This window comes from Manis pentadactyla, chromosome 13 (genome assembly GCF_030020395.1).
Source record: "Manis pentadactyla isolate mManPen7 chromosome 13, mManPen7.hap1, whole genome shotgun sequence".
Classification (NCBI taxonomy): Eukaryota; Metazoa; Chordata; class Mammalia; order Pholidota; family Manidae; genus Manis; species Manis pentadactyla.
In genome coordinates, this window is record NC_080031.1 from 18,780,779 (window position 1) to 18,798,570 (window position 17,792).

Sequence of the window (17,792 nt, forward strand, 5' to 3'; positions counted from 1 at the left end):
TCTTGGCTGAGTCGCTTGCCGACTGGTCCCAGGGGTCTCTGTGCAAGCAGTGCCGGGGGAAATGGTGCCACTGCCTGACCACTAAGCAAGAGCCTCTTCCCATACCACGGGAGCCACTTCACTGCGGAGGGAAGGACCTGCTGTGCTTCAGGAACTATAGCTGGATAACAACATGCAGAAATGGGACCAGGGCCAAGAGAGAGAAAGATAAATGGAGAAAATGCTAGGGAGTTGGCTTTATTTAGCCTGAAAAAATCTAGGAGAGGAACGAGCGTAGGGAAACACCACCAAACAGCAATTTTCCAAATAAAACCACCATAATTATAAAGCAGCCTTGTAATAGGCATTCAATAACTACTTGTTGACCTGTTGTCTCTGCTTCAGTTCGATGCCCCACCTCATTCCAGAGAACAGAAATTTTGTAGTGGAAAAACTTAAACCAAGTTCTTTTTGACTAATGAGAATATTAACTGAATCTCTTTCTGCGGCTCTCATAGAAACTATCATGAACACTGCCCTTCAGCTGGAGAAATCCTGCCCACCACAGAAGCAGAAGCATCCATGTGGTGATGCCACAGTATGGGCTCTTCCACCTAGAGCTCGCCTCCATCTCCAGTTCAGCCCCTTCCCCTATTAGTTATTTCACAGAGGGACTCCCACATGGCTCTGGCGTATGTTCCTCACAAGAGTTGTAAGAGAACCCACACTCCCAAAGTACCTGTGCTGGAGACACCGGCGATGTTGCTGGGCTCGCTGATCAGATCCTGCATGACGGCCAGAACCCGGAACTCATACCAGGTGTCCTGCAACCCCGGGGATTACACCCTGTCAGCCAAGAGACCTGAAACAGCCACTGACGCCCCACGACCCTGCACTGATCTCTCACGGAAGAGGGCCCCCAAAGCAGTGGTGTCCTGAAAGTGTCTAACAACTGGCTCTCAGGTACAAAAAGGTCCTGATTTGTAGCATTTGCTAATTTCCATGTCATAAACACTCCCACTATGGCTGTTTTCAAGCTACAAACATGAGGTCACCGGAAGTGCTGGGAAGAGCTGCACACACGGGCTCTGAGGAGGTGCTGTTCCTCAGCCAGTTCCACCTCTAAGTGAGTGTCCAGGAGAGGAGACAGAGAGGTGAGACTGTGTGTTTCCACGATATAAGCTACTTCCCTCTCCCGTGATGGAGACATCAGTTTCTCGGTGGGCTCTTCCACCTAGAGCTCGCCTCCGTCTCCAGTTCACCCCTTCCCCTATTAGTTATTTCGCAGAGGGACTCCCACATGGCTCTGGCATATGTGGTCAACTGGGCGAAGAAAAAGAAAATATTGTGCATTCTCCTCCAGGGACTCTTCACTGTCAAAGGAGGGGTCCTTCCCTAGGCCAGGCTGGAAGGTGATCTTTGTGGGAAATCCTTTGCCCAACCCAAGTTAGACTCCTAGCAAGGAGCTGAGGTCAGGATCTGGTTACCCATACTGGGCTCCTACCCCTCCCTGCCAGGCACCAGCTTGTGTCAACCACCACAGAGGCTCATCCGTGGTCCTCAGTCACCATGCTCTGAGGATCCTGAGCCTTTGTGACAGATCTGGGAAGGTACAGGAATGGTAATGTGCAACAGCACACAGCCGGACCTCACACACCTGAATTGGGTCATCACTCCAAGCTTCCAGTGACTCTATAAAGGGTCATGTCACTTCCAGAATTTAGAGGAAGAGACAGGGAAAAGCTAGGTACCTCACCTGTGACAGATCCTTGGCAAAGAATTCTCCATCGGTTCCTGGGATGGCATCATCTAGCATCTCCCAGTGTTCTGCGACCCGGAACTCCATGATGTAGCGGTCAATGGGAAAGCTGTGGTTGGCAGGTGGGAGCCACGACAGGAGCACACCCTGCTGGGTCCGATTGGCTGTGAGGCACCTCGGTGGGGTAACCAGCACCAGGGGTTCTGGAGTTGTGACAGGGAATGCTGCAGCGGGGAGAGCAGGAAGGGGGTGGTGGCGCAGGTGTCCCAGAGGGGCCTGCACCCTCAGCCACCTGCATGCTACCATCTGGCTCAGTGGGTGTCCCTGGGGGCACCACAGCCCCAAGGGGATGGCCCCATTTCCATGCTCCTATGCATGCATCATTTCAGGGGCAAGAGCATCACATAAAAGAGCACTCATGACCCAAGGGAGGGAGGCAGGGCTAGTGGGCCCAGAGCTTCACAGTCCTATCTTCACAGAGCTTCTAAAAAAAAAAATGTATGAATGGATTGAGTGCCTCAAAAGGAAAAAAAAATAGAACTACAGGGAAAAAGGAAGAATTCAATATAATTCTCTTTTTAATTAGATAGTATCTTTAAAGGGATACTACAAAATGCATCTTTTGTTCTCTTCCAAAGAAGTAGGGATATCTAGCACACTTCCAATCCCCTACTTGGCCCAGATGGGAAACCAAGGCCCATCAAGGGGCCCCCCGAGCAGGCACCAGCATTCTGTCACTGCCAGCCCTCAAGGCAATAAAGGATCCTGCACAAGCCTGGAGGGGGGCCACCTGCTCACCGGGGTCTCTCTGGCAGCAGACAGGGACAAACCCACTCAGCCAGGTGGGGCAGAACATGCTGCTGGGCCAGGAAGGAAGAGCCAGCCCAGCCGATCCAACAGGGAGAAGATCCAATAGGGAGAACGGCCACATGCTCACCACCAGGGGGTCAGAGGCAAGAACCAGCAGGTGTTCGGAAAGAGGGAGATTCCCAGTCTCCCAAGAAGCCTAAGAAGATGCACATGTGGCCTAACACAGAAGGACATTCCAAGCCTCTTCCTTAACAGCAATCTGCCTAAAAGTGCTCCCATGTAGGACGAGGCAGCTTGGTCCAGACAACTCCCACAGAATGGTATGACAGATCCTTATTTGGAAAACAAGTGACATGACTTTATAAAGCACTTAGCAAGGGGCCTGGCATATAGGAAGCAGCGAATGTCAGCTGCAAGGACCACCACTACCATCACCATCTTTATCCCAGCTCCCCTGGGAAGTAGCCTCAAGAATGCCCAGCCGGGGGCCCTCACCTAAAGTGTTCACAGTGACCACCTCACTGAAGGCGCTCGTTCCCAGCTTGTTCTGGGCCAGGACACTGAACTGGTATGCTGTCTCAGGCTCCAGGGCGTCCACTAGCAACCAGCTGGGTCCCGGCGGTACTGGCAAAGACAGCCAGTCATGGGGCCCAAACTGTGCCCGCTTCATCCTGGCCAAAAGAAAGAGAAGGGATCGGGGACAAGGGGGTAGGTGGGTTACACTGGAGACAGAGGGCATGCAAGGTCCTCGAGGAGGTGGCAGTGGGCAGACCTGGCCTTCCCGGGTTCCAGGAGAAAGAGGTAAAGACCAAGGAGGGAGGCCCCACCCCCAAGTCGGCCATGCCAGCCCTCAGGACACCAGGACACCAGGCCACCAGCCACTGGTGCCTCCTCACTAACAGGGACCCTTAGTATAAGTGATGCTCAAGGCTCTGGTTAAATTACCAATTGCATTTTGGGAGAATCAGCCTGGTCACAACCTCAAGAGCTCTGCCTTGGGAAAGTAAAGATCCTGGGAACAAGGCAGGTACCACAAGGAAAAGTGAGGACAAGCAACTCGCAGTGGCCAGACAAGGAGAGGGACCCAGGCGACCTTGGCCACTCCGCTCCCAGGGATGGCTGGGAGTGGGACCTAGAGTAACCCAGAGGGCTCACTCAGTCCAACTAGGCTGAAGTCACCGGAGGAGGACCAGGGTATGTGACACCAATGACCACAGTGGGGACCAGGATCCATAAGGTCTGAAGGGTTGGAAATCACAATCAAGAGGATGGTGCCAAGGTGCATGGAGACTCCTGGAACTGGGGTGAGGATTATCCCTTGTGCCAAGGCCCACCTAACTCTCCATGGGCAATAAAGTGGGTGCCTAGAGGTGCAGTGCCCAGTGTCACCACAGGGAGGCGACATCATCCCATGGGACTGACACACAGGCAGCCCTCAGCTACACTTACTGCAACCCACCAGGCTCCTCCTCTAGGTTTAAAGGCTCACTACCGTGTATGCCCAGGACTCTGAGCTGAGGCAGCAGAAAGCACAGCAAAAAAAAGAAGCTAGCACCAAATGTCTGAGTCAGCACATGGAGAGTTAGAGGCAGTCAGAAAGACAGGAAGGAGACCTCCCCAAACTTTGACAACCACCCTTCTCCCCCGCACCAAAGCAAGTGAGCAAAGTGGGATAAAGCAATGCAGATGAATGGCAGCATGGAGCAGAGCCACAGGCAGTGAGGAAAACCCATCCAACGCCCAGACCTCCCACTCAAGGATGCTGCCCGTGAGGCAGGTGGCCAGTTCTGGGCTCAGCATAGGAATGTGGGAACAGAGAGATCCTTGGGTGAAGGGGAGGTCAGCTGGGGCTTTCCACCTTTTCTGTACCCCCTGTCCTCAGCCTGATTTCTGCATTTTGAGATCTCTCCCTACCCCAGGTTTGGACAAAGATCTCAAATCACAGCATCTGGCTAAATTAAGAACAGAGATATAATTGCAATAGAGATGCACAGTCCTAGAGAGAAAATGCAGATGCTGAACACAAGGTGAGCACCACTTCACATCGGTTTCTGGAAGCACTGGGGAAGGGACAGAATGAAAATCAGACTCTACGCTTCCAGCTGGGCCACTCACAATGCCCTTGAAGACTATGAGTCTCTCTCAGACTGTGAAGGAATCTAAAAGAAGAATGAGCCAAGGACACATGAAGGGGACAGTGAGATTCAAGCTGGGAGAGAAGAGCAGGGCTGCAGGGGGTCAGGGGGGCAGTTCAGGCAACAGCCCGGATCAGCATTCCAACCCCCCAGGCTGGGACACAGGAATGCCCAGAGACCCTCGTGCCCTGCAAGAACCTAATCACTGTGTCGACACACCGCACCGTGTGGAGGCCTGGCAGGCAGAGAACCACATCCTCCTCACAACTCCCCCCCCAACCCCACAGGGACTGCCTGAAGTGGGAGTGGGGCGGGGAGAAGCAGAGAGCAAAGCATGCGGGGGTGACTCACAGAGGTCCGTACCAAACTGAGAATGTCTGCTCGAATCCTCCATCATAGCCTGGCTCCCAGGACACGTTGGCAGTGGTCATGGAGACCTGGACCCGGACGCTGCCCGGGGCATGGGGGCTGGTGCCTGAAGACCAAGCGGACATCTCTGAGACTGAAAAGAACTGAGTCCACCGAGCCAGGCACCCACAGCCTCACTGCGCAGTAGCAAGGGCAGCCCTGACGTGGAGAAGCTGGGGAGAAGGGATGATTGGAGGAGCTGGCGCCCTGGCCCTTCTGGTGGTGGTGCTGGAGAAGGAAGCCAGCCAGCACCCACCCCTACAGCCTGCTTCCTCCAGCAGATGGCATGACCCTTAAGAACAAGGGCCAGGGGAGCCAGAACCCGCCTCATTCCAGGTCAAGGTCCTGTGCTCATCTGGCAAGCCCAGAAACACTCTCCCTTAAGGTCACAAGCAAGCCAAAACGCCCCTCTCCTGTGCACTCCCCTAGCCTCATGAGACGGCCACATCCCACCCCACACCAGTGTAGAAGCTGCACAGCAGCTAAAAGCTTCAGCCCGGGTCCACTGTGAATGGTGACGTGAGGCTGGGCAAGATGCTCCACCCACACGTGCCTCGGCCTCAATGAAGGTACACACCTCCCAGGTGTAAATGACAGGGCACCACCTGGCACAGAGCCGAAACCTGGTGGCAAATGCTCCCAAAGTACTGGCTGATACGCTGCCAGTCCCGAGAACAAGCTACAATGGTATACGCCAAGGGACGGGGACGGCCCCCCAGAGACAGGAAGTGGGAGCCCAGAGCCCAGGAAATGGGAACCTCAGTGCTGGCCCCTCCCAGATGCCCTCATCCGGTCCTCCCGCTGCCTGACAAGGCCCTACACTCAGACCTCAGAGCAGCTCCTAATGGCCACACAGGTGCCTCTTTTCTGTGTTGGGGGCTTGCTGAGGACATTGTGTTCCAAAGAAACATCTCCTCAGGACAGGCCCCCCGTCCCTTATGCAGAGTCCACGGAGGGGAAGGGCCCATGTGGCAGCTCAGCTCAGGGTGGGCTGACTGGGGAAAGATGCCTGCAGAGCGGACAGTCCCCAGGATCCAGCCCCCAGCCCACCGGCCCACAGCCCATACCGATGACGGTCAGGTGGGTACTGGCAGTGATGCTGGTGACCACGTTGGTGGCAATGCACTCCCACTCCCCGTGGTCCTCCTTACTCAGGGCTCGAAACTGGAGGCTCCCGCTGGGCAGGGCGTTGTGCTTGCTTCTGCTGGGCTTCCCTACCTTGGCCAAACAAGGAGGCGGGGAGGAGGGCGGGAGCAGGTGGCAGGGGACGAGCCAGGTTGGGTAAGGGAAAGAGAAGCCACCAACACCTCAGAGGTCTGACAGGAGGGCAGAGAGGGCAGTACCACTCCCTTGGCACCCCTTGCACCTCCGCGGCGTGCAGGGCACAGCACTCTGTGCATCACCCTCGCTCGCTCCCTGGCCCCACCCCCCATCAGAGCAGCTGCTGCTGGGTCCATGGCCCTCCACACCTCCCGGGAGCTCCAGAGCCGAGAGGTACCTTTCTCCACGTGATGACAGGGAAGGGGTCCCCTGCAGCAGCGCAGGGGATGAGCAGCTCCCGGCCAGCCTCCTGCCTGTACTCCCAGCCTGGTAGCACCGTAAAATACGGGGGGTCCTAGGGCGAGCACAGCAAAGCCATGAAGGTGGCGTTTCGGGAGCCCACCCACACGGAGACTGCTCCCAGCCCTGGGCCTCACCTTCAGGACAAGCCGTGCAGGAGCAGACTGGCCCATGGTCCCCAGGGTGTTGTAAGGCACACAGGTGTAAGTGCCAAGAGCCTCCTCTGTGGCCTCTTCAATGCGAATGGAGCCATCTTCCATCAAGGTCCAACCCAGGTTCTGCCGGAGCAGAGCAGGAGTGACACTCAGGGAGCAGGCGCTCAGCCCCAGCCCACCCAGGCTAGTAGGCCAGCTAGGGCCTGAGTGGGGCCAGCTCGCCTAGCCAACCTGGCAGCAGGCCGAGGCAGAGCTTAGGGGTGGGGTTTTCTAAGTCCCCCAGGAGAAGAGCAAAGGCCATGCCAGACTGCAGACCTCCGTGGGAAGCATCTCTTTGCTCTCCCAGAGCTTTGGTTGGGGAGTAAGAAGTCCTGGCAGGGAACCAGACCCCCATAGGCAGCATCTCAGTGTCAGGAGGGTGTCACACTGACCCCGCATGCATCCCTCTAGCACCTTCTCGACCTGCAGGGGGCGGCCATCCTTGTTCCACTTGACCATGGTGGCTGGTGGCTCTGCATCCACAGGGCAGCGGATATAGCCATGAATTCCCACGGGCACGTAGATGACAGGGGGCATGTTGAGGACACGGGCTGGGTCTGCAGAGGAGTAGTGTGGCATGGGAAAGAAGGAAGGCACAAGGGAGGTCACCCAGAAAGTGAGAAATTGGACAGGGGGCTGAGTCAGTATGCAAACCCCCATGTCTCACCCAGATAGGCTGACTCCAAAGCACGGCCTTTCCCACCCATCCACCCACCACCCAATAAAAACTGTGTGTGTCCTCGGTGCTCCCAGCAGTGACAGATGCCAGGTCCACCACGGCTAACAAGATGGGCAAACCCCCGAGGTCACATAAGCCACCCCAGGAGAGGCGGCTGATTTCCGGTCCATCCAGCCTACTATATTCTCGAGAACTTGTCCCAAATGCTTGGCAGCACCAAAGGCATGTGCCTGCTCGCTCCCATCTGTAGAACTCCTCGAATGCTTCTGCTCATGGACCTCACTGCCAGGTGAGGACTCTCAACATCAATTTCCCAGTCCCTAGATTCCAAACAGCAAAGCCAACATTTGGCCACACACACCCACCCACAGCTCCTTGTCCCAAGTCTCTCTTGGACACCAGGCAGGTCCTCTCTCCACATCCCAAACCAAAAGCTCACCCTGTGATATGGGTGAATCACCCACCTCTCCCCTCTCCCCAGTTTTCCCTGAGACTACGGAGAAAGATCCAGAACTTCCAGGAGGCAGTGAGGATGAATGAGCTGGTATCTTTCAAGCATCTGGAGCTCTTCGGAGAACAGCATTACATAAATACCAAGCCCAGTTATATATTTAGACATAGCTTCCTACTTTTGTATGGTAGAGTTTTTTTTCCCCCCTCCAAGGTTTTCAAAGGGTTTATGAATGGGAAATACTCCAAACACTGCTTTTTAGCAGAAATAAAGATCCTTGTCTCACCCACCTGGAAACCTCACCCTCCAGCTTCTTTCAAGGCAGGAAGGAGGGAAAAAAAGAACAAGTGGAGTGGCTGATGGCCCTGGGGATGGTGTAGGGAGAGCACCTCCCTTCAGCAGAGAAATGGCCGTAGTGCCTTACCGCTGGCCAGAGCACACCCTACGAACACCATTCCCTGTTGCCTTTTTCCGTCCACCAGCACCACCTTCTTGCCCAGGTAACACATGTCACACAGGACAGATGATGCTCCTAGTGGAGTCCCCCCCGCTTGCTCTTTCACACAGCTTGGGACACAATGAGTGCCCCCTCCCCATGGATAAGGCAAGGTACTTCCTGGCATTCCCGGAGCCTCTCAAGGTCCCTCTGTACAGACACAAGTCATGTACAAATACCTTCTTGCTCTTTCCTACTACAGGTCTGGGTGGGGGAGACCCGACAACTGGGGTCACACAGCTTTCCCTGTGCCTCACAGTTCGAAAAACTTGGGATCCATAAGACAGCATGCTGCAAGTCCTCTTAAGTTGCTGACAGCATAAGCGGAGATATGGTGCCTCTGCCCCCGCCAGCAAAATCACTGCATAAAGAAGGACATGATGAGGTTGCAGGTCCAGCTGGCTCCACCGCCTTGCCCACTCGACAGCAGACCAGGGCAAGCGCCCAGCTCTGCACGGTGGACGGAGCCACGCCACACCTGGCACTGAGGGGTCTACTGGTCTTCAGCATAAATGCTGACTCTGGGCCGTGTCTATAGATTATGTCGCTTCTCACACTGCCACTCCACACCCCCGGGGGAGAGCGGTTTTTCCACACCAGCCCTCCAATGATGGAGAGCCTGTCACTTACAGCAACAAAGCTGGGTCTTTGTTCCCTGAGTGACAGGGCCATCCGCAAATCAAAAGGAAAAATTAATCTCATTACTCATCCATCCATCTCTCTCTTACAGTGCTCAGCTTGCCAGTTGGGGGAAGTATTCAAGATCAGCAAACTGAATCATTGTACTGCACAAAAGCCTTTGATGGTTCTGGCATGAGGAGCAGCTCATTCATTTCGGTCTCTGGCAACCCTGGAGCAGAGCAGCGAGGAGGTCGAGAGGGAGCCAGGTGCTGGCAGAACAACCCAGTCACCCAAAAAGCAGCCTCTGTGCTCGTCCACACACCCACCTACAGTAGGGGCAGGAAACTAGCCTATCCCACCTTCAGCTACACGCCCTCAGATACCTGAGGAAAAAACACCAGAGAGTATCTGGTTTAAGGTCCCAACAGAGGTGTGGGTGGCACTCAGCCCAAGGACGCCGCTCAGAAGGCCTGCAATCCTTGAATCCAAGCTAAGCTCGGCTGGTGGGGTGAACTGGCCAACGTGGGGAGTGGCACCTGGCCTGCGGAAGGCGCCGGGCAAGCGTGCCTCTCACCTGATGGGCCAGCTTGGGCCTCCTCCTCTGGGGATGTTCCTCCTTCCTTCCAGCCACTCCGCCCACACTCCCTGTGCCCACACCCGGTCTCTGCTGCCTTCCAGCCTCCAGTCTGGGTCAAGTGCCTGAAGCTTCTGGATGCACCATCCCCCAGGGATCTCCCTCCCCGACTCACATTGCACAGTCAGGTAGGCCGAGGCCGAGGGGGAGCGTCCCAGACTGTTGCTAGGGACGCAGGTGTACTTCCCCGCATCTTCAGGCTTCACCCGGAAGATGATTAGGGTCCCATCGATCAGGATCCGCACCCTCAGCTTCAGGTCACTGCAAAGGCAAAAGCACTCTGGAGCGGACATGCAAGTGGGAGAAGAGGGTCTTTGGGGACACACCAGAGCAAGGGAACAACAAGCCCCCCCACCCCATGGAAGGGGCCAGGACACGGACGCTTCCTGGCATCCCCAAGGCCTCTCAAGGCCCCTCTGCACAGACAGTCCTCAGCATGCAGGACTCACGGACCACCCTCCAAGTTCCCAGAGCCTGGAGGCAGCCCGTGGCAGAGCCTGCTCAGAGGCCTTACCACTGGGGGCCTGGCTGGGAACCCCTGAGGGGTCAGGGCAGGGTGCTCACTTCTGGAAGTAGACGTTCTCATCCTGCCAATACCAGGTGTAGGTGAGGTTGCCAGGATACGCCTCCGCCCGGCAGGTGAGCAGAGCATCCTGGGAGATGTTGACAGTGATGTTCTCAGGAGGAGAAACTATGAAGGGAGGCCCTGGGGAAACAGGACACAAACATGACCTCGCCTGGTGGGGAGGGGAGAGCAGCCCCCAGGCCTCCAGGCAGCTCTAATGCCTCAGGAAGGTGCTCTGAACCCTGGGGGAGCAGGAGACAGCACAGGCCCAAGATCTAGGAGCACAACCTGGGCAGTTGTCATGGAAACACTTCTAGCAGCTGCCATTGCTCAGGGTCTTACTCTCCTTACAGGTCCCCAGAGATACAAAGGTCCTGGGGCATGGCCACATGTGCCCCACCCCCTTTAGCCAGCTGCAGCACCCTCCTTGGTGCACTGTACCTGCCCCCCATGCACAAGCCTTCTATAAATCTTGGCTCTAACCCCTGCTGTGTATACACACTCACACACACACACACACACACACACACACACACACATACACACATGCAGATGGGAGAAAGGCCACTATTTTCAATCCAGAATAGGAATAATCTTGCCACTGGAGGATTAAGAAGTTTGTGCTGCTTCCCAGACAGAGGGTAAGAAGGCAGCTTTAGGGAGAGGGGGCAGGGGAAAGCAGAATAACCAGAAGGTGAAATTCTACCAGTCCCTGGTGCTGGCTTTCCAGACAGGCTGCAGCTGCCACCTGCTCTCTCACGAGAGGTCAGCTCTCCTCCAAGCTGCAAAGGGACTTGTGGCCCCTGCTGCCACTCAGCACCCCAAGTCAGGAGGCAGACAGAGCAGGCGCCTCCCAGGCTTGGAAGCCCAGACAGCCACCAACAGCCCTCACCTGACCCTCCAGCAGGCAGCAGATGGAAAGCAGAGTGGGTGGATGGGCTCAGCTCAGAGAAGAGACCCTGCCACCGAGACACCACCTATTCTAGTAGAGGCACTCTGAGGTCCCAAGCAGGGCAGAGTGGCATCTCCCTGTGCTGACCAGGCAGACCCCAGCTCTGCTAAATGACCTCGGTGTTATTTAAATATCTGAGGTTGGAATTGAATTCCTATCTTTATTTACTGATGCCATCACTAATGGATGGAGACTTGAGGGAGGTCTCCCCTGGGGAAGGTGGAGGCATGGCATGACACTATGGGGGCAGATAGATGACCCAGAACCCTACTCATCATGGAGCCTCCCACCACCCCATGCCACCATGAGAGCTCTGGCTGTGAGAGCACAATACTCAGGAGGAGCCCCCACCCAGCTCCTCACGGGCTGCCCTCTCTCCACCCACCCGCTGCTGTGTCAGTGGTACCTTAGGAAAATCCCTCTGCAGCTCAGCTGGGCTGGAAGTCCGGGCAAAAGCCCAGGGTATAAAAGGGCCATAGAAATTGCTCTAACCTTGGACAAGCAGGTGGGTGGTATGGACAGCCTCCCCCTGGATGCTGTAGGCGCGACAGGTGTAGGCACCTCTGTCCTCCCGACTGACCGATGTCACTGTGAGACTGCCATCACTCACCTGGGGCCGAGGAGAGATGGAGCTCAGTGCCTACCCTCGGGCCCCACCAATGCCATCCTCAGGCAAAGACGGCATTGGGGCTCATGCACTGGGCACAGGGAGTTGGAGCCTCATGTTCTATCTCCCTCCAATAACTCAAACACAGCCAATCTGCCTGCCTCTGCACAGAAGGCCACTTTGGAGAAGGAGAGACAGGCAAAGGAAGGGTGGGCAAGGAGGAGCAAGAGCAGTAGCCCCATTATGGAACCACACTTACCTGGTATTTCCCGCTAGCACCTAGGAGTGTCCCCTCCTTGAGCCAGGTGACTATGGGCTTGGGGTTCCCAAAAGCTGTGCAAGTCATGGTCACACTGCCACCCTCCTTGGCCTCGATGTACTGGGGGGGTGTTTCTGTAAAGGTGGGGGGAGCTGCAACAAGAGAATGCAGTGGATTAGCTAGACTGTCCCACATGCAATGCCACCCAGACCAGGCTGCCTCCTGTGTTCATGCGTACCCCTCTATGAGGTGTAAGGATGGTAGGGAGACATGTGAAATACCTGCCCACAAATCTTATAGAGGAAGCAGAGACCCGTACTTCAAAGTCAATCTGGCCACATCCAAATTCTAAATTTTTCCTATTGTACTTGGCTAATTCCAATAAATGAATGTTTGTTGAGCATCTGTAGGGAACTTACTGAGTTCAGCACCACGGGCAAAGTGATAAACAAGCACTCTCGGGGTCCTGAGACGTGCCCATCTGCCAGCTCCGCGGACGGCTCCATCGGGACCATCCATGACAGCCCTACTCCCTCAACCCGGCCCACCCAGGTGCTCACATCGCTGGGACAGTGGCCATCTGAGCTTCATCTAGGCCGAACACAGATCTTAATTCTCCTGATTATGCCAGGTTATCCCTCCACCCCACCTGCACTGGAGTTTTTGCTAAAATGCCACCCTATTTGGTTAATCAGCTTTGAAGAGCTTCCATCTTGCATCTCTGAGCTGCTTGGAGAGGCAGTCTGGTCTATCAGTTCTGCAGTCTTCCAAGATAATAAGGAGGGGCCCCACTTCTGAACACCAGGCTTGAGAATCACAACACCAGGCTGGGCAGGTCATTTTGAGCTCATCTCAAGAAAACCCAAAGCTCAGGACCAAGTTCAAGCGCTAACTGGCCGCTTGCTGTGTAACCCTGAGCAAGTTACTCAGCCTCTCTGGACTCTACTAAATCCCCCACCCTCCAGAATTGAGTGAGGAATGAATGAGATAAAGCATGTGAAGAGGATCTTGAAAAATAGGAACACATGTAAAATGTTGGCTATTTTGCCATCACTATCATCATCACTGTATCTCCAGGAGCCTGAGGCATCAGGAAAAAGCTAAAAAGTGTCTCTCCTCTCCAGAAAGCCCTGCCCCCTCCACCAATGTGCTGTCCATCATACATGCGCATGCATGTATGTGCATGTGCATGTGTGTGTGAGCTGGGTAGGGGGAACACATGGGCTTCTGTTCCCTTGTTCAAGGGAAAGGGCTTTTGCCTGCTTTTCTGTGTGGAGGGGTCCCTGTGTGCTTGTGTGTTTGAGTGTACATGTCTCTCTCAATGTTTGTCTGTCTGTAGTCTTTTTGTCTCTGTGTTTCCCCTTCATTGGGCTCTAACCACAGGGCCGTCTTTGTCGTCCTCCATGTGCCATGTACATGGAACCTCAGGGCCTTTGCATTTGCCAGAACTCTACACCAGATGGTACTCCTTTGGCTTTTGCAAGCCTTTGCTACAAGGCCATCTCTGCCTCCCCCTGACAGCCCATCTAAGATGGCATTTCCTGCATTCTCTATCTCCTTAGACTGTTTTATCTTCTTTAAAGCACTTATCACAACTCTCCTTGAGAACAGAGATCTTTCCCGTGAATCCCACTGTATGCCCAGCTTTCAGCACAGGTCCTGGCATGTAACACAGTTCTGCACAAACATCTGTTGAGTGGACGAATGAAGTAAATGAACAAAGGTGCCCACACACACAGACTAGCACAAAGTCAAAGATGTGAAACTCCTTACAAGCAAGACCATGGCAAGCCCACTTCCTTCAACGACCTCTGAAGCCCCTAGCTCAGTGGGCACACCAGAGGCACTTAGAGAGACCACAAATGGAAGAGCCACACTTCATCACACACAAAAACACACACAATAATAGCCATCCTCAAGCCAGCCAATTCTCGTCCAACGTTTAATACAGTAAAAATAATGTAAAACTACTGTAAAATCATTCTGAACCCAGATAAAGGGATCCTGGAATCCTGATGTCCAGGCCTCTCTTCCTGCCCTGTGATGTGCTTATCCAACAAAGCCCCTCTTGAAATATAGTTAGTACAGCCACAGCCTCTATTACCTCTGGTGTCAAGCTTAAAAGAAGAGATAATAAATTAAATTATGTCCTGAAGTGACAAATTAATTACTAATTACATAATTACTTTATTATTTAGGCACTAATCAGGAAAGTGCTTTGAACAATTTTGCGTTTCAGGAAAACAATGGTTTGACTCTCAGTTATTTACTGAATTAGGTGTTAGCTTGCCAGCTTTATTTCCAGGCTTAATTCTTTTTTACAAGTGCCCTATAATTAATAGTGCAGGTTAGAAATAGGCTGGCCTCTCCGACTAATTCACCGACCTAAAGCAAGCCTTGGCTCGGGCTTTTTGGGCATTTTATATGTGATAAAGAAATAACTGGGTTTGTTTCCACCCAACTGGTCTTCAAGAAAACATACAAGGAGAATGAGACAATTTGTAATTCTAATTTTCCACTGGCCTTTCATTTTCCAAATGTGATCCCTGTGAGAAAATGCCTGACCTTTAACACTCCGGTTTGGAAGCAATGGAATGTGGCACTCTGGACCCTTTCCTTCAAGAGTGGAAATATTTATGCTGGAAGGGACCTCAGAACTTGGGAAGGAGAGATGGGGAGAGAAAGGAGAGAGGTAGCTCACCAGGAAAGGTGTGTGTTCTTTTCTACCCATTTTGGACTTGGTAAGGGCACAGTATTCTATAAGAAGCACTGATAATAAAGCCTGGAACAGCCGGTGCACATTCTTAGCTTTTCTGCCCAACACTTCCATATGAACAAAATGCCCTCAGTGCACCATGTTCCCTGAATGACCCAGCCCTCCTTCCTCTGGGCTTCCAGGCATGCTGTTCCCTCTGCCTAGAATATACTTCCCCACCTCCCACCTCTGTAGACAGTTAATTCCTCCCCCTGCCAGGTCTCTGCACAGGGGTCATTTCCTCAGGGAAGTGCTTTGTGCTCCCAAAGTCTATATTGCAATTGCCTCTGGACTTCACTGCCTCTTTAAGTCTCCGTCAGGGTCTAGGTTATGCCCACAGCTGTATCCCCAGAGCCTGCCACAGAGTAAGCATTCAAGAATGTGTTTTGCATGGATAATCACTGGTGGACTCACAAGTACTTTGCAACACCACAGCCCCCTGTATCTTCCAGCCTGAAGTTCTTCCTGGGTTACTACCTCCCTGCTGATACACTCCCATCTGATTACATCTTCTTTTCTCTTGAGGAGGATGGCCAGCATCTTACACAGAATTACCACATGTAATTAATGTTCCAGACACTGTGTAAGAGACATTCTCACATGCTATTTCATTCCATCCTCACAATAGTTCTGTAAGTAGGCATTGTTTTTGGTAACTGAGAAAACAGAACTCAGAGAGGAGACTTAAGATGTCCAGGATCATACAGTTAAAATGCAGTGGATTCATGAAACAAACCACATCTTTTCAGGGTCTTTCTTATTCCGTGCTCATTCTATTTCAAGCAATTAGGCATTACAAAGAATCAACTCCCACTCACGCAAACTCAGACAAAGAGGTAATACAACACACATTTCCTAAAGAAATCCTACTCTGCCACCACGTGAGTGTCTACTGAGCACCTGACATCTCAGACCACGGAGTGAACACCAGTGGGATGATTCACAAGTGAAAGGCGAGTGTGCCTGCAGGAGATGTTGGCCCCAGTTAAAAAAGGGCGTGAGGGAGAAAGAAAACATCACGGAGCCTCTTGGCTCGGTGTTCAGTCAGTGAAGCTTTGAGCAGCGGATTTACCTTCCTAATTACGTTTTGCTTGGGCTAATATTAAGATGAGTTTTCATTCCTGGCACACACAACAGCTGGCATCAAAAGGAGGTGACTCAAAAGCTTGCTGGGTGGTGGGGACAGCCCACTCAAGATTTAAAATAAGCCTCCAATCAGTCTCTTGGGACTGACAGACAGGAGCTGCTGGCTGCCTGTAGTGGAGGCTTCCAGGACCCTGGACAGGTTCTCACACCAGCAAGAACGTGGCCTAACCCAAGCCCTGGGAGGAATGACCCAACCCCACAGGAGGGAAAGCAGAGCCATCCTTCAGAGCAGATCAAAATTGTGCAAAGCTTCCAAACCACGAACAACAGAGACTTCTGTCTCCCAAACTCAGCACTGATAGTCACAGACATCAAAACCATAAGGATCAAAGCTGGGTGTGGCACTCCAAAGCATACACAGCATGTCTCCTTCAAATTTTCTCGACAATTCTAGCTTCTCCTGGCTCCTCCAGAAGATCTCCTTCCAAGTAAGGACTTCCAGGGCCACAAGGGGGGCTCTCCATCCGGGGAGATCCAGAGGGTCCAGTCCCTGGTGCCTATCACCCCAAGGATCTAGGCCTCCGGCCCAGTCCAGCACCCGGAAGTGGGCAAACTCACCTGAGACCTCTGCAGAGAGCTTCGCCACCCTTTTGCCTGGATACTTCTAAAGCACCAAGGCACAGCACAGGTCACTTGACCTGAGCGATAAATAACTGACCGCCATTAGTGCTGTTATTCTTCCCAGGATTCTTATGTTTTTTATCAGACAGTAAACCAGCAGCACAAGTGAGGACCACGCCTGGTCTGCACCAGTTTTCCCATCGTCAGAGCAGGGCTTAGCACAGTAGACCCTCAATACACATTAATCAGATGAGTATATTTAACAAGCAACCAAAACATTAACGGAGAAAGGAAGACTGTAATGGAGGGACTCCCGGAGCCCACTAGGGAGTGGGAAGGCACTTCCCCAGTCAATCCCATCTTCCAGAAGCTAGGAAACGGTGCCAGCGACTATTGATGTGCCCTCCACAAAGCCTTAACCCTTCCGGTTCCAACACCCAGATTCCTACCTCCCTCTAAGGAACTCTGCCACCACCACCCACAGCAGGCCCCACCTAGTGCCCAGGGAGCTGCTCCTCATGTGCCCCTTCCCCCAACCCCAGAGGCTCTGTGGAAACAAGAGAGGGAAAAGCAGGGACAGGGGACTGAGATCTAGTGGGGCCCAGCTGGCTGAGGTTCCTCTTTGCAGCAGGGATAGGGTGCAGTTGAGGACGGAAGCTTCCTCTAAGGGGGGCCCTCCGAGAAGTGGTCTTCCCAGGTTGCCCCTCCATCCCCAAAAGGAGGCCTTACGCACCGTTGATGGTGAGGTGGACCCAGCTGCCATTGTGAAAGGTGTCATACTGCTGGTCCAGCATGAGCACCTTGCACTCGTACCAGCCCTGGTCCTCAGCGCGAACCTGCTCCAGCCGCAGGGATGCTTTGTCGTGAAGACTCGCCCGGCCTGTGGGGACAAAGTAGGTGAAAGCCCCAGAGGCCATCAGCAGCTCAGCAGCCTCTAGCCCAGCCAGAAGCAGAGGACCCATCGTAGGTTTCAGACCACTTCCCACGGCAGGGCCCCTAACAACAGCTGGACCAAACCCCACAGCCGGCAGCACAGGAAAAGGCACGAAACCTTGCCAGTGGGCCACACTCCCTCCCCAGCCCTCCTGCCTCGGCTGACCCTGGCCCAGGGCAACTGCAAGAGCCTCAGAACCCCAGGATGCACCCATCCTCTTGGACATCTCTAAGGACAAAGGGAAGGAGTGAGGGACACAGACAGGGGAGCTGGGGGTAGTGGGGGGA

The 17,792-nt window shown here is 53.8% G+C and overlaps 1 protein-coding gene across 3 annotated transcripts in view; it reads right to left on the minus strand.

Moving 5' to 3' along the window:
- IGSF9B (immunoglobulin superfamily member 9B) overlaps positions 1 to 17,792 on the minus strand; it is a 48,200-nt gene that overhangs the window by 17,864 nt on the left and 12,544 nt on the right. For 2 of the 3 annotated variants that reach the window (XR_005033517.2, XM_036930188.2), the window contains exons 3-15: positions 17,305 to 17,451; positions 12,110 to 12,261; positions 11,736 to 11,853; positions 10,291 to 10,432; positions 9,842 to 9,987; positions 7,260 to 7,402; positions 6,789 to 6,929; positions 6,590 to 6,706; positions 6,159 to 6,309; positions 5,035 to 5,158; positions 3,044 to 3,219; positions 1,736 to 1,962; positions 719 to 803 (exon numbers count right to left, since the gene is read on the minus strand). Coding sequence is in view for 2 of the 3 variants with exons in the window: in XM_036930188.2 (XP_036786083.2) it covers positions 719 to 803; positions 1,736 to 1,962; positions 3,044 to 3,219; positions 5,035 to 5,158; positions 6,159 to 6,309; positions 6,590 to 6,706; positions 6,789 to 6,929; positions 7,260 to 7,402; positions 9,842 to 9,987; positions 10,291 to 10,432; positions 11,736 to 11,853; positions 12,110 to 12,261; positions 17,305 to 17,451 (1,869 nt within the window). In the remaining variant the exon portion in view is untranslated. The remainder of the gene's footprint in view (positions 1 to 718; positions 804 to 1,735; positions 1,963 to 3,043; positions 3,220 to 5,034; positions 5,159 to 6,158; positions 6,310 to 6,589; positions 6,707 to 6,788; positions 6,930 to 7,259; positions 7,403 to 9,841; positions 9,988 to 10,290; positions 10,433 to 11,735; positions 11,854 to 12,109; positions 12,262 to 17,304; positions 17,452 to 17,792) is intronic. The other variant, XM_036930190.2, reaches the window with a different exon arrangement.